Here is a 14,090-nt window from a genome sequence, read left to right as displayed (position 1 = left end):
TCCCACATGTCCCCACAGCACTAAGCAACCACTAATCTACCCTCCATCACTATCAATTTGTCTGTTCCAAACATTTCATATAAACAGAATCATACAATAGGTAGTTTCTTTCACTTAGCACAATGTTTTCAAGGTTCATCCATGTCGGCGTATATAGCAGTACCTCAGCCCTCTCATTGCTGAATCATATTCGATTCCATGGATACTCCACATTTTGTTTATTCATCAATCAGTTGATGCACATTCAGGTTGCTTCCATTTTTTTAGCTATTATTAATAATGCTGCTATGAACAATTGTTTCTTCCTTTAAAAATTGACGTCCCATGAAACTCACCCTTTTATTTTTATTTTTGTTTATTTATTTATTTTTGAGAGGGAGTCTAGCTCTGTCCATAAGACTGGAGTGCAGTGGCACGATCTCGGATCACTGCAGCCTCAGCCTCCTGGGTTCAAGAGATTCTTCCGCCTCAGCCTTCCAAGTGGCTGAGATTACAGGCGCTGGCCACCAGGCCGGGCTAATTTTTTTTTTGTATTTTAGTAGAGAAGGGGTTTTACTATGTTGGTCAGGCTGGTCTGGAACTCCTGACCTCAAATGATCCGCCCGCCTCGACCTCCCCAAATGCTGGGATTACAGGTGTGAGCCACCACTCCGGGCCACTCTTTTAAAGTGTACGATAGAATGGCTTTGGCATATTCCCAGAATGATGCATCTATCACCACCACAATCTAATTCCAGCACATCTCATCACTCCCAAAAAGAAACCCCTTAAGCAATCACTTTTCATTCCGCCCTCCCCTGACCCCCTGGTGACTGCCAATGCTCTTTCTGCCTCTATGGATTTACCTATTCTAGACATTTCACATAGATAGAGTGACACAACATGCAAACTTTGGTGTTTGGCTTCTTTCACTTAGCATAATGTATTCAAGATAACATATAACATATATTCTATATGTTATAGCATATATCAGTACTTTGCTCCTTTTTGTGGCTGAATAATACTCCATTGAATAGGCATACATTTTGCTTATCCAGAAGGATTATTATTATTCCGAGAAGGATTATTTCCGAGAAGGATTTTGAGGTCAACTTTGAGGGAAGCAGGGAAGAGAGCTGTGGCTGTGGATATCTGCAAGGTGCGGGGTGAGACAGTACTGTGGGGCTTCCCATGTGCTACAAATTTTCCAACCTGATAACAGAAGAATGATGCATTTGAGACTACGTTCAAGTGTGACTTGAGATGTTTGGCAAATGTGTAAAATTGTATACTGAGGAAAGTGGTACTTAATAGCTAGAATGTTTTCTAAGAGACCTTCAGATATGTGTAGGATCCCAAGAAGTCAGAGATACAATGGAAGGGTGGGAAGAGATGATCTGATTCTTTCTCTTTGTTTTCTCATTAAAAAAGCAATCAATGCCACCATAAATTCTAACATTTCTAAAATTACATTAAAAAATTATCCAGGGACTTCTGAACACTGGGAGACATTTTCAACAGATCAAGGGAGAATGCCAAGAAAGCCCTACTTCAAATAGAGATCAAAATAAATGTGGTGGGACAGATGTGATTTAAAAATATTATCTCCTAATTCAAATAAAAACCACAATGAGATACCATCTCACACCAGTTAAAATGGTGATCATTAAAAAGCCAGGAAACAACAGATGCTGGAGAGGATGTGGAGAAATAGGAACACTTTTACACTGTTGATGGGAGTGTAAACTAGTTCAACCATTGTGGAAGACAGTGGTTCAGTTTCACAAGGATCTAGAACCAGAAATACCATTTGACCCAGCAATCTCATTACTGGGTATATACTCAAAGGATTATAAATCATTCTACTATAAACACACACGTGCACGTATGTTTATTGCAGCACTATTAACAATAGCAAAGACTTGGAACAACACAAATACCCATCAATGATAGACTGGATAAAGAAAATGTGGCACATATACACCATAGAATACTATGCAGCCATAAAAAAGAATGAGTTCATGTCCTTTGCAGGGACATAAATGAAGCTGGAAACCATCATTCTTAGCAAACTAACACAAGAACAGAAAACCAAACCCCCTATGTTCTCACTCATAAGTGGGTGACACATGGCCACAGAGAGGGGAACATCACACACCTGGGCCTATCGTGGTGGGGGTTGGGGGTTAGGGGAGGGATAGCATTAAAAGGAATACCTAATGTAGATGACAGGTTGATGGGTGCAGCAAACCACCATGGCACATGTATACCTACATAACAAACCTGCACGTTCTGCACATGCATCCCAGATATTAAGGTATATTAATAATAAAAATAATCTCCCATTGTGTACATTGTCTTTTCACTTTCTTGATGGAGTCTTTTGAAGCAAAAAGCTTTTAATTTTAATGACGTCCAAGTTATCTATTATTTCTTTTGCTGCTTGTGCTTTGGTGTTTTATATATAATAGGAATCCATTGCCTAATTCAAGATCACAAAGATTTACTTTGATGTTTTCTTCCAAGAGTGTTACAGTTTTATCTCTTACATTTAGGTCTTTGATCCATTTCGAGTTCATTTTTGTGTATGGTGTGAAATATGGATCCAACTTTATTCTTTTGCATACAGATAGTAGTCATAGAATCATTTTTTGAAAAGACTCTTCCCCGTGGAATTGTCTTGGCAAGCTTGTGAAACTCATTTGACCCTAAAAGGGGGTTTATTTCCAGTCTCTCACTTCTGTTCCATTAATCTATATATCTATCCTTGAGATTGAGAGTACTAGCTAGTAATTAACCAATTAAGAACTCTTTACTTGGCCGGGCACGGGATTACCATTACTCTGGTAATCCCAGCACTTTGGGCGGCCAAGGTGGGTGGATCACGAGGTCAGGAGTTCGAGACCAGCCTGACCAATAAGGTGAAATTCCGTCTCTACTAAAAACACAAAAATTAGCTGGGCCTGGTGGCGCGTGCCTGTAGTCCCAGCTGCTCAGGAGGCTCAGGTGGGAGAATGGCTTGAACTCAGGAGGCAGAGGTTGCAATGAACCGAGATTATGCTACTGCACTCCAGCCTGGGTGACAGAGCAAGACTCCGTCTCAAACAAAACCAAACCTCTTTGCTCAATACTCCTATTTAATAGCAATGATTGCTGCTAATGTGATTCTAATACTTTTTGGGCATGCCATCATTGTTTAATTTCAGAGCAAACTTTCTGGAACTGATAAACAATAAGCTCTTCTTAAGAAATTAAAGTACATGAAAAAAATTGCTTTCAGGGGTTCTTAAACAAGTTCAAGACCTCCTGGGTGTGATACATTTGAGCGAGAAATAGCTGGCCTAGTTCACTTGCCACATTAATCAGAACGTCTCCCACTTTCTCTTTAGGGGTAAGCACTCTCAAATATCATTACTCATAAACTGGGGGAGGGCTGGGTTTCCACTCGCATCAGTTACTTTCTTTCCTCCGAGAAAATCTTGCAGCCGTTAGAATTTTGGGCCCCTTTGCTAGGAGGCAATTAACAAATTGCATTTTTACTCTCAAAGCTGAGAAAGAGTGGCCCATGCCCTGCCGGCACGCTTCCAACACGTCGCCCTGGCCTGAAGATGTCCACGATCGGGTTCGCGCCCCGTGGTCACCTAAGGCTTCCAGAGCGCCGGAGCCGGTGTACAGGACCTGCTCCTCCAGGGTCCCCATCTAGGTCTCCAGCGGTCCTTCCTCTCTACTTTCTTCTCGCGGCGCACCCCTCTGGGCCTTGTCTAAACAAGGGTACCGCTGGTCCGGAGTTGCACTTGTTCGCTCCCTACTGGGTTCTGGCAGCGCTACATCCCCGGGGCTGCTCCGGGTTCTGGCCAGATAGCAGAGTCAGAGTTGAGACGCAAGTTCCCTGCGCCGGCCAAGGGTGCCGCTGGGACTCGCGCCGAGTAGGCGAAGGCGGGGACCAGAGGCTCCCGAGGTGGCGCAACGCGCACAGGTGGCGCCAGGCCAGGCCAGGCTCGGGCAGGTGAGGCTAGGTGTGGTCGGGAAGGGACGGGCGGACCGGCCCCACCCCGCCTCGGTTCAGCAAGTGGGACAGCTTGTTGGGGCTCGCTTGGCAAGGGGACGCGGGGACGAGGTGCGCGGACGCAGGTACGCGAGAACGCAGCTGCGGGGACCTGGGGGCGCAGGACTAGGGCAGCAGGCCCGGCCCGCACGGCTTTCCTGGAAAGCGCTGCCCAGCGCCGCGGCGATGCCCTCGCTGTGGAGAGAAATCCTCTTGGAGTCGCTGCTGGGTAAGCCGAAGCGCCTCGCCGCGCGTTTGCGGGTGCCAGCTCTCCGTGCCCTGTCCAGAGCCGCGGTGCTAGGCCAGGTTGGCTGAGTTCGGGTAGGAGGAAAAGGGCGCTCCGTGCCCAGAGTGGAGATGCTTATCGTCCCCTGGGAACTTTTCCTACTGAAGGGAATAAAGGAAAAGACCTAGATGGAAGTCCTCAAACTGAGTCTGCGAGGCGCCCGCAGAAGACGCCGTCGCCCGAGTTCCCAGCAGCTCTGGGATTGTGCCCAAGGAGCGCGAATTCCCCTCCTGTCGGCCTTGACCCGGCGAGGCCGGTATCGTCCCCAAAGACCCCCACTCGTGGCCTTTAAGTTTAACTTAATACAATTCAGTGCTGAACTTTAAAATTCAGAAGGAAAGGGGCACCCGTTTTCCCCAGGAGCTGTAGTTGAACACACCTACAGCTGTAGGTACTGCCGTGGGCTGGGCCCAGGACAAGTGGCCCCAGTGTCAGCTGCATACTTGGGCATTTGTCGAAAAGCATCGGACTCGAGTCTCATGTGCTCTCTCACCAGCTTTACAAAATCCCAAGGACAATTTTATTGGTGTAATTCTGTCGGAGCTGTGTGAGTAATAAAATCAAAGTTCCCAGACAAACATTTGGGATATTGCTGGAATCCCAGGTTCGTTACAAAACAAAGATCCCTCTGGCCTGGGTGGGGTGCCTTCCTGAGAACTTGATTTTCTGGGAGCTGGTAATTCTCAGGAGGGCTTCAGATTATTTTTTTTTCTGGCTCAGCCTGTATCTATAAGTTGGGAGATGTACAGTGCCTAGCATTCAATAAGTACCTCAGGTGCTAGTACTCAGTGCACTTGATCTCACTTAATCCTCCCAACAACTCTGAAGGGGTTGAAAGTTTTGCAGACTAAGAAGTGGAATTGGAAAGTCAGTTGGTAGAAAGTTCCCACACCTAGTAGTTAGAGGGGCTAGCTTTGGACCCAGGCTGCTTAGAGTTATGGCAACTCTGACATTTGCTACTTGTGTAACCTTAGGTACTCATTTATCTTTCTGAGTCTCAGGGTTTTGCTTGTTGTTTTGTTCTTACTTAGTTAGTTTTTGCATTTATAAGAGGTGAGTGGAAATACTAGCCATCTCATAGCATAGGGGGCTGTATAAGGAATGAGACAGATGCTCCGTGTTTAATACTTAGCACCAATCCTAGTGCGTGGCAAGTGCCCATAGTGTTAATTATCATCATTGCTCAAGATTATACAGCGATTGTTGGCAGAGGTGCAACTTACTTCAGATCTGGGTATTCCACTACCCTGCACTGCCTCCTAAGGATTGGACTGAAAATGGTCTACTCAAGGGAATGACTGCTGCCTCACTCAAGTGCTTTGGGTGTAGTCTGGGGTTGCAGGAGGGAGTCCTGCTGCTTGCTGCCCTTTTGGACTCTCACAATATTTTTCATTATACAGGGGACAATGTAGGTAAGAAAATTTTGTCAGTCAGGGTCCTGACGGGAAGCCAAATTCAACTCAGATGGTCCAAATGAATAGGACTTAATAAAGAGATTGTCTACAGCCATATAGGCAAGGAAAAGGAACAAGCAAGGGATGATGAGAGACTCATGGCAGCAGGAAGCCATCCTCTACCAGGGCCTGATGTGAGGAGGGGGGGAATACGTATGTTTCACCAGAAATTTCACTTCTGGGAATATATCCTATGGATATACTCAGAGTCATGCATTACATAGTGACATTTCACTAGGAAATTGCCTCCACTTTTCTGTCCATTGGTCTCTTAAGGCACAACACAGTCAGTGCAGCGAGTTCTGCGAATCCCTACACAGGTGTAGTGCTCTTGTTTTGTTTCCTGTCAGTGGAAACAAGTGGAACCCAGTTCAGGCCAGAGTTATAAAGAATGGCCAGCCTGAGTGGCTGGAGTGGAGGGATGGGGCTATTGTTAGAAACAATGCCGAAGTTACACTTTCTCTCTTTGACTTTTTTTTTTGTAGGATATATTTCTTGGTCTCTCTACCATGACCTGGGACCGATGATCTATTACTTTCCTTTGCAAACACTAGAACTCACTGGGCTTGAAGGTTTTAGTATAGCATTCCTTTCTCCAATATTCCTAACAATTACTCCTTTCTGGAAATTGGTTAACAAGAAGTGGATGCTAACCCTGCTGAGGATAATCACTGTTGGTAAGATTTAAAAGAGTTTCTTTAAGTTTTTTTGTTTTAGTTAAAAATCAAGTGAGATTATGTAGACTGTTCTTTGAAAGCTAAATGTTTGAATTTAAAAAATCAAATATTTCTCTTTCCCTTACCACTACCTTAGAAGAGCTTTAGTAATTGGAAGACTAGACTGAAAGTCAATGTGTTTTACATTTACAATGTTTTTGCCAGACTAGAAAGACCTAAAAATCATTGAAATCAGTAGGGGAAAGATACCTTAAAGAACTGATCAACTCTTGAATATATTGTGTTTTTCTTTCCATCTGTGACATAACACTCAGGAGCCATTTTAAAAAGTTTGTTAAATAATAATTCACAAGAAATGTGAAGATTATGATGACAAACACCACAGTAAGCAGTCAAACAAGAAACTAGGAAAAATACTTGCAACTCTTCCAAAGGGCTAATTTCTGTAATATATAGAGTTCCCACAAACCAATAATAGAAAGAGACCAACAACTCAATAGGAAAGGGGGCATAGGATCTGATCAATTCACTGGAAAGGAAATACAATTAGTTCTTAAAAATGGAATCAAATGTATAGATCATAAATTATACACATACAGATATGCTTATCTATAGTTTGACAAGTAGATCAGCAAAGAATAGTCTGACTGCACTGTGCAGTCAGGTTGGGGAAACAGGCACTCATACATTGCTGGTGCGTGTCCATTGGCACAACCTCTATGGAGAATAATTTAGTAGTATTATCAAAATTACAAATAAGCACATTTCACCAGAAATTCTACTTCTAGAAATATATCCAGCAGATATACTCACAGTCATGTGTTGCATAGTGACATTTCACTACGACACTGCCATCGCTTTTCTGAAGGCACAACACAGTCAGTGCATTGACTTCTGTGGATCCCCACAAAGGTATAGAGCTCTTGTTTTGTTTTGTGTCAGTAAAGATGAAGTCTCGCTATGTTGCTCAGGTGGTCTCGAACTCCTGAGCTCAAGCCATTCTCCCTGGCCTCCCACAGTGCTGAGATTATAGGTGTGAGCCACTGCTCATGGCCTAGAGCTCTTGTTTTTAAAACAACTCAGACTCAGAAGGATAGTGGTAAAAACTCCTGAAAAGTGTGCCCTTTACAAAGTTGGTGTCCACAGCAATTGAAAGACGTGTCAAATGGTCTTGAAATTTTCAGCTCCAGAAATAACAAATGAAGTTTCCTATCCTGAACTGAGTATATAGTAATTGATTTCAACTGGCATTGGCTTACCGTATCCTTCCATGACCCACCATAGCTCTGAGTCTTGCAAGATTCATTTTCTTATCACACTTCAGGTTGATTTTATGGGAGTGATCTCATAGGTGGTACTTTCTGGTCACCTTTGGTGCTGCCTATGTGGACCTTACCTATACATCCACAGACTGAGTGGAAACTGGGACAGTTTCCATTACTTCAATCCATTTTTGGCCCAGTAACTTCTGGTGACTATAAGGGATGTGATATAAAATAAGTTTGGGGTAGATATTCTATTTTATTTCTATGCTTCCTGTTCCCTTTTCACTTTCTTCCTCCATGAAAACCTATCACCTTGACAGAAGTAGAACTATATTTGGAAATATGAAATAGGTAGGGAACATTACTCAGAGTTGAGGAGGAAGTGGCCAATCTCTGCTAAATGCTGCTCCAGGTGACCATTGTGCTTTGTTTTTGCTAAACAGAGGCTGAAGTAAGCCATGATTTGCTTTAAAACTCCCTTCAAATGCTTCTTAAGGACATGAAACAACTTTGTTTTTAGAGTCCTGAGATATTCTTATATAAATACAGAGAGGGTCTGAGCGTTACATGCCATCTCACTTCTGGCACCTCAGATACTCTAGGTTAATTAAACCAGTTCATACTCCTATCAATTTAGATTATTTTTGACCCACCAGGATGGCTATAATCAAAAAAGACAGACAATAATAAGTGTTGACAAGGATGTGGAGAAATGGGAACCTTCACACATTACTGGTAGAAATGTAAGAAATGTAAAATGGCACAGCTGCTTTGGCAAAGTGTAACAGAAACAGTTATCATATGATCTAACAACTCTATTCCTTGGTATATACCCAAGAAAAACAGAAGCATCTGTTCACACATAAACTTATACACAAGTCTTCATAGCAGCATTATTCATGACAGACACAAAATGGAAACAACCTAAATGCCCATCAACTGATACATGGATAAACAAAATGTAGTATATACATGCAATGGAATATTATGTAGCTATGAGAAGTAATGAAACACTGATACATGCTACAACCTGGATGCACCCTGAAAACATTATGGTAAGAGAAAGAAGGCAGTCACAAAAGGCCACATATTGTACACTTTAATATGAAATATCCAGAACAGGAAAAATTCGTAGAGACAGAAAATAGATTAGTGGTTGCCAGAGGCTAGGGGATGTGGAGAGAAGGGAATGAGAAGTGACCTGCTAATGGGGATGTGGCTTCTTCTTGGGGTGATGAAATTTTTCTGGAATTTGATAGTGGTGATTGTTGCACAACTTTATGAGTATACTAAAAATCATTCAATTGTATATTCTAACATGGTGACTTTTATGATATGTGAATTGTATTTCAATAAAAATTTTAAATACATATATAAAATTATACATCAACTATGTCTTCTTGAGTATAAAGATAGTATCAGATAACATTCATCAAATGCAGATTATGGAGTTCCAATCCATGCTTGCCAGAACTGCTTAGCTCTCCCTATTTTGTTTGTAGGCAGCATAGCCTCATTCCAGGCTCCAAATGCCAAACTTCGACTGATGGTTCTTGCACTTGGGGTGTCTTCCTCGCTGATAGTGCAAGCTGTGACTTGGTGGTCAGGAAGTCGTTTGCAAAGGTATGGTTAATGTTTCATGTACTTATAGACAAACAAGTATAGTCAGTTACCAAAGGGAAACCTGGGGCCAGGAGTTCCAGGTTATAGTTTTTACCTTCCATATGGCCTTGTTGAAGCCTCCTTTTTTTCCTTTTCCCAAAACAAGGACATGAACACTTGCCATCAATCTTAATAAAGTTTTGAAAGTTAAAGAATTATAGCAAGTTGCTTAAGTTGCTATATAGAGGCTAAGTCACGTTCATTATTGCAGATGACCAACAAGACTATTTCAGCTGCTTATTCTACGAAACTGTGAAATTCGTGATGGACATAGTACATTGAGTCCACATAAAAAGTGTTTAAAAATACTTTTGCACTTACAGGTACCTCAGAATTTGGGGATTCATTTTAGGACAGATTGTTCTTGTTGTTCTACGCATATGGTACACTTCACTAAACCCAATCTGGAGTTATCAGATGTCCAACAAAGTGATACTGACATTAAGTGCCATAGCCACACTCGATCGTATTGGCACAGGTAATATAGTAACTTTGGAATTTTCTCTTTTGTAGAGCTTACATTTCCTATGTGAATGTTCCACATCTTGGAAAGAAAATCTATAAAAGTAATCTTTCTGCATTATATCTATATTTCAGCTTTTTCTTCCCCTGAAATAATAATTGGTGCAACCAGTGGGCTATTTGCTAAGCAGGAGGCACATTTTCCTTGCCTGTACAGACAGAGGGTGAAAATAAAATACCATCACTGGTTTGTAGCACCATGGCAGTGGGAGACGGGAACCAGGCCTTATACCCCAGCTGTCATTCGGCTCTGTCTTCCTCCTCCTTCCCCCTGGTCAGGGCTCTCTAGGATGGGATTCTCCATCCTCCACCTCCACACTGACCCCAGTACATCTGTAACACTAAGGAAAGTTTCTGTGACCTATAGCTGTCCCTGGAACTTCCTGTGTTTTTTTCTTCCAGAGGTCTGAAGCTTCAAATCTAAGACTTGAAAAGAAAGGAAACCTTGCATATGCATACCGACTTTCCAATCACCTGTATCTCCCAGGGGCCAGCTTTCTCTGACACAGAAAGTCCAACTTGGAGTTTGTTTTATAAACCAACCCGAGACTCTTCTAAAAGAAGGGAGAAGTATTAGTGGATTCTAGTTAACTTGCTCCTAGCTTTTTGTGTAACTCTCAGTGAGTCACTGTTCTGTAACTACAAGGTGAAATATCACAGATTAATGGAAGTTTAGAGGGTATCGGCTCACCACAAACAAAGTGCTTGTATAATTTCCCCTGTGCCCCCTAGTTTGGCATGAAATGAGAATAGAGGGAAATTATGTCAGTAAATTGACCACATGATATTAATAGTAGAAGACTTAGAACTCGGTCTGGTCCCCTAACATATGTTTTACATTCATATCTAGAGGCAGAGACTCGGGCAGCCCATTTCACAGGTACAGCTTGATAAAGATCTGAACTTCAGGGTGCTGTTCACATTTCCTGACTTTTCTTCTATCTGGCCTCTGTTTTAAATGTATGTGACCCAGTTCCTGGCTGGCAGTCCCTTCCTCCATTTCTGCTCTGTGCCTTTCTTTATAAAACTGACTGTTCATCATGCACCTTCTCAGCCTATCTGAGCATACCAAGTATTTTTTGTAGTTTCCTTTGAAGATTTGTTGGGTCCTGTGTGGGGGTGGGGTCACCCACTATCATACACTGCATTTCACTCAGCAAATTCAGTTTAGATGGCTCTTTTTCCTCAAAACTCTCTGCTGAGCCCCCATATCCCTGGCCTCCCTTCTGTCACTGCCGCCCTCTCCCACTCCATCTCATCCCCACTGCTCTCAGCTCTGCCCCTCCTCCCTCTGATCCTGTTAATGTCAGAGAAGCTTTCTTGGGAAATTAGACTGCCAGTCATACAGTCAGACCCTAAGACCTTCCTTCCATCCTGTAGAGGGCAGGATGGGGGTCACAAAGTGTCTGCCCAATACGCTCTCTCTATTTCTATGAAGGAGTCCTCCTGCTGGCATCTTCTCCAGTTGTTACAGTTTTGTGTGTAAAGTCATTACTGTGATGAATTGGACCTCTTGGCTAAATAGTACCAAGGAGTTACACTGCCTAAGCTCCAGTCCCAGGTTCCTAGGTTCTCTTTATTAGCTGTGTGAACTTGGAAAGGCTACCTGATCTCTCTGGGTCTGTTTTCTTGTTTTTGAGACTGAGTTTCACTCTTGTTGCCTGGGCTGGAGTGCAGTGTTGCAATCTCGGCTCACTGCAACCCCCACCTCCCAGGTTCAAGTGATTTTCCTGACTCTGCCTCCCGAGTAGCTGGGATTATAGGTGTCTGCTACCGTGCCTGGCTAATTTTTTTTTTTTTTTGTATTTTAGTACAGACAGGTTTCATCATGTTGACCAGGCTGGTTTCAAACTCCTGACCTCAGGTGATCCACCCATCTCGGCCTCCCAAAGTACAGGGATTACAGGCACGAGCCACTGCATCCTGCCTTGTTTTCTAATCTGTAAAATAGGATTAATAGTAGAGCCTACCTCATAAAGTTGTTGTGAAAGTTAAATGAGTTAATATAAAGTCAATATACAGGGCTCGGAAGAGGGGTTGGTGCACAGTGGCTGCTCAATCAATGCCCTGCATCCACAGAGGGTTAGATGACAGCCCTGTTCTTTGGGAGGAAGCAGCCTGTGTACTGGAAACGTTCCACTCAATTTGTACATTTGTTCTCGGACACTTTTTCTGCAATGCCTTAACTTCACATGAAGCAAATAATTTTCTGCATTTTCACCTGTTGAATTCCAAAATGTCTTTTCTCCCTTAAACCATTCCTTATCTGGCCTGCATGGAATTATCTCTCCCACTAAATAGCTGTCAGCATGTTTAGCTTCATAGTTTAGTTGCATGTCTCATCTCCTCTTCTGAAGTAAGCTTCTTGAAGCCAAATACCATTTCTTCCTTAATGTCTGCTAAATATAGAGTGCAAATTTCCATATAACTAAACTTTTTCCATATATGTATTTTTAAATTCTAGATGGTGACTGCAGTAAACCTGAAGAAAAGAAGACTGGTGAGGCAGCCACGGGGATGGCCTCTAGACCCAACTGGCTGCTGGCAGGGGCTGCCTTTGGTAGCCTTGTGTTCCTTACCCACTGGGTTTTTGGAGAAGTCTCTCTTGTTTCCAGATGGGCAGTGAGTGGGCATCCACATCCAGGGCCAGATCCTAACCCATTTGGGTGAGTTTGGATTTGGAAGCAATCACAAAATTGGCAGTTATACCTGGAGAAAGCAATGCCTCCTTTGTCAGACAGCTAGGTCTGTGCTAGCCAGATATTTCATACCCACTCTCCCTAGATATCAGAATATGGCATGAAATTATTGTGTGCTCTGGAGAGAAAGGAACTGGAAGGGTCTTTTCCCCTGTGCAGAAGGATTGCTGAAAAGTAGATGTGGGAGGCCCAATGGTTGCTCACAGCTAAATAAGAGGTTTCCAGAGCTTCAGCATAGACACCCCTAGGAATGCTTGCACAGAAGAACATTCTCAGTGGCGGGAGAGGAGCAGCACTCCCTGGCCATTTCCTCCAGACCCTCTGGTTATGGTTATGGGCATTTAGTAGGACAAGACCACAGTCCCCTGAGGAGACTAGGTTGACAGCCTGGGGCACAGATCTCTATTCTCAGTGAAGGAGGGCAGTCCCAGGAGATCCCTGCATCTTCTGGTACTTTCTTGTTCCAGCTGTGGGACACACAGGGAGTTAGTAGTCTGGAGTCAAGTGCTGGTCCTTGTATTTTGTCCTTATTAACCCTCTCTCTACTCTTCCTGACACATCTTTCTCTTGTAACTGGCTCCATCTCTTCTTGCAAAAAAATTGGAGCATCTCTTAAAAGATCTGCCTCCGATATCTTTTCTCTCTTGTAGTGCTCAATTCTTACAATTGAAGGTATGCAGCTGCCTACTGGATCTTTTGCCAGCAGGGATCTGGGCATATCCCACAGGCTTGTCAACCTCAGCCTGTCCAAATCTGAACTCAGTATTTCCCAGTCCTCCACGCATGTTCTTCTTCCCCCATGCCCAGGTCCACTTTGTCTGTCCACCTCGTTATCCAAACCTGAAACCAAGAGTTCGCCCAGAATTCTCCATCTTCCTCATTTTCTCCAACTCAGTTCTGTGACTTCTTTCAGATTAAACCTTTCCTCTCTATCCCTAAGCACATCTGCCTTAGTGGAGTCCTCACCATTTTTTCATTCAGGCTATTGCTGTTGTCTCCTAATTGTCTCTCTTTAGCAGAATCTTCTCCACATGGCTCCAGAATGATCTCTGTAAAATGCAAATCTGATTCCACCACTCCTTTACTTATAAGCTCTCAGCAGTTTCCCCCACAATACACTGGGAAAATACTGCCCCCAATTCTCCCACATGAGGCAGGATCTGGTCCCCATACTTACCTTTCCAAATGCATTCTAATCTTATCCTCCTGCTTCACCTGAGCCGAACCCACTTGCGGTTCTCTGGAAGTGCCAGACTCTTCCAGTCCCCCCACTGCCTGGGCTTGCTTTACTGTCTTGATGTCCTGGTAAGCCCTACTCCCTTCAAAACCCAGCTCAAACATTTTCTCTGTGAATTCTTCTCTTATTATCACAGGGGATCCCTTCTTTATGCCACATACTATAATACTTCGAATCAATCAATTTTTGTATATGTGTTATATATGTGTGTACACACACACATACACATATATGTATCTGTTAGAAACTTTATTATTCTGTGTT

General features: G+C 43.2%; 1 protein-coding gene across 2 annotated transcripts in view; it reads left to right on the top strand.

The window, feature by feature from the left end:
* Positions 1-4,033: 4,033 nt before the first annotated feature.
* CWH43 (cell wall biogenesis 43 C-terminal homolog (S. cerevisiae)) overlaps positions 4,034-14,090 on the top strand; it is a 76,740-nt gene continuing 66,683 nt past the window's right edge. The window contains exons 1-5 of one of the 2 annotated variants that reach the window (XM_011927294.1): positions 4,034-4,253; positions 6,250-6,441; positions 9,209-9,329; positions 9,692-9,846; positions 12,355-12,556. In XM_011927294.1, the coding sequence (XP_011782684.1) occupies positions 4,211-4,253; positions 6,250-6,441; positions 9,209-9,329; positions 9,692-9,846; positions 12,355-12,556 (713 nt within the window). In that variant the 5' untranslated portion in view covers positions 4,034-4,210. Of the gene's footprint in view, positions 4,254-4,419; positions 4,567-6,249; positions 6,442-9,208; positions 9,330-9,691; positions 9,847-12,354; positions 12,557-14,090 lie in introns of those variants that run through there. The other variant, XM_011927297.1, reaches the window with a different exon arrangement.

Source organism: Colobus angolensis, unplaced genomic scaffold (genome assembly GCF_000951035.1).
Source record: "Colobus angolensis palliatus isolate OR3802 unplaced genomic scaffold, Cang.pa_1.0 Scaffold71, whole genome shotgun sequence".
NCBI classification, from domain to species: Eukaryota; Metazoa; Chordata; class Mammalia; order Primates; family Cercopithecidae; genus Colobus; species Colobus angolensis.
The sequence above is the reverse complement of the archived record's forward strand: the minus strand, read 5'-3'. Positions and strand labels throughout refer to the sequence as shown.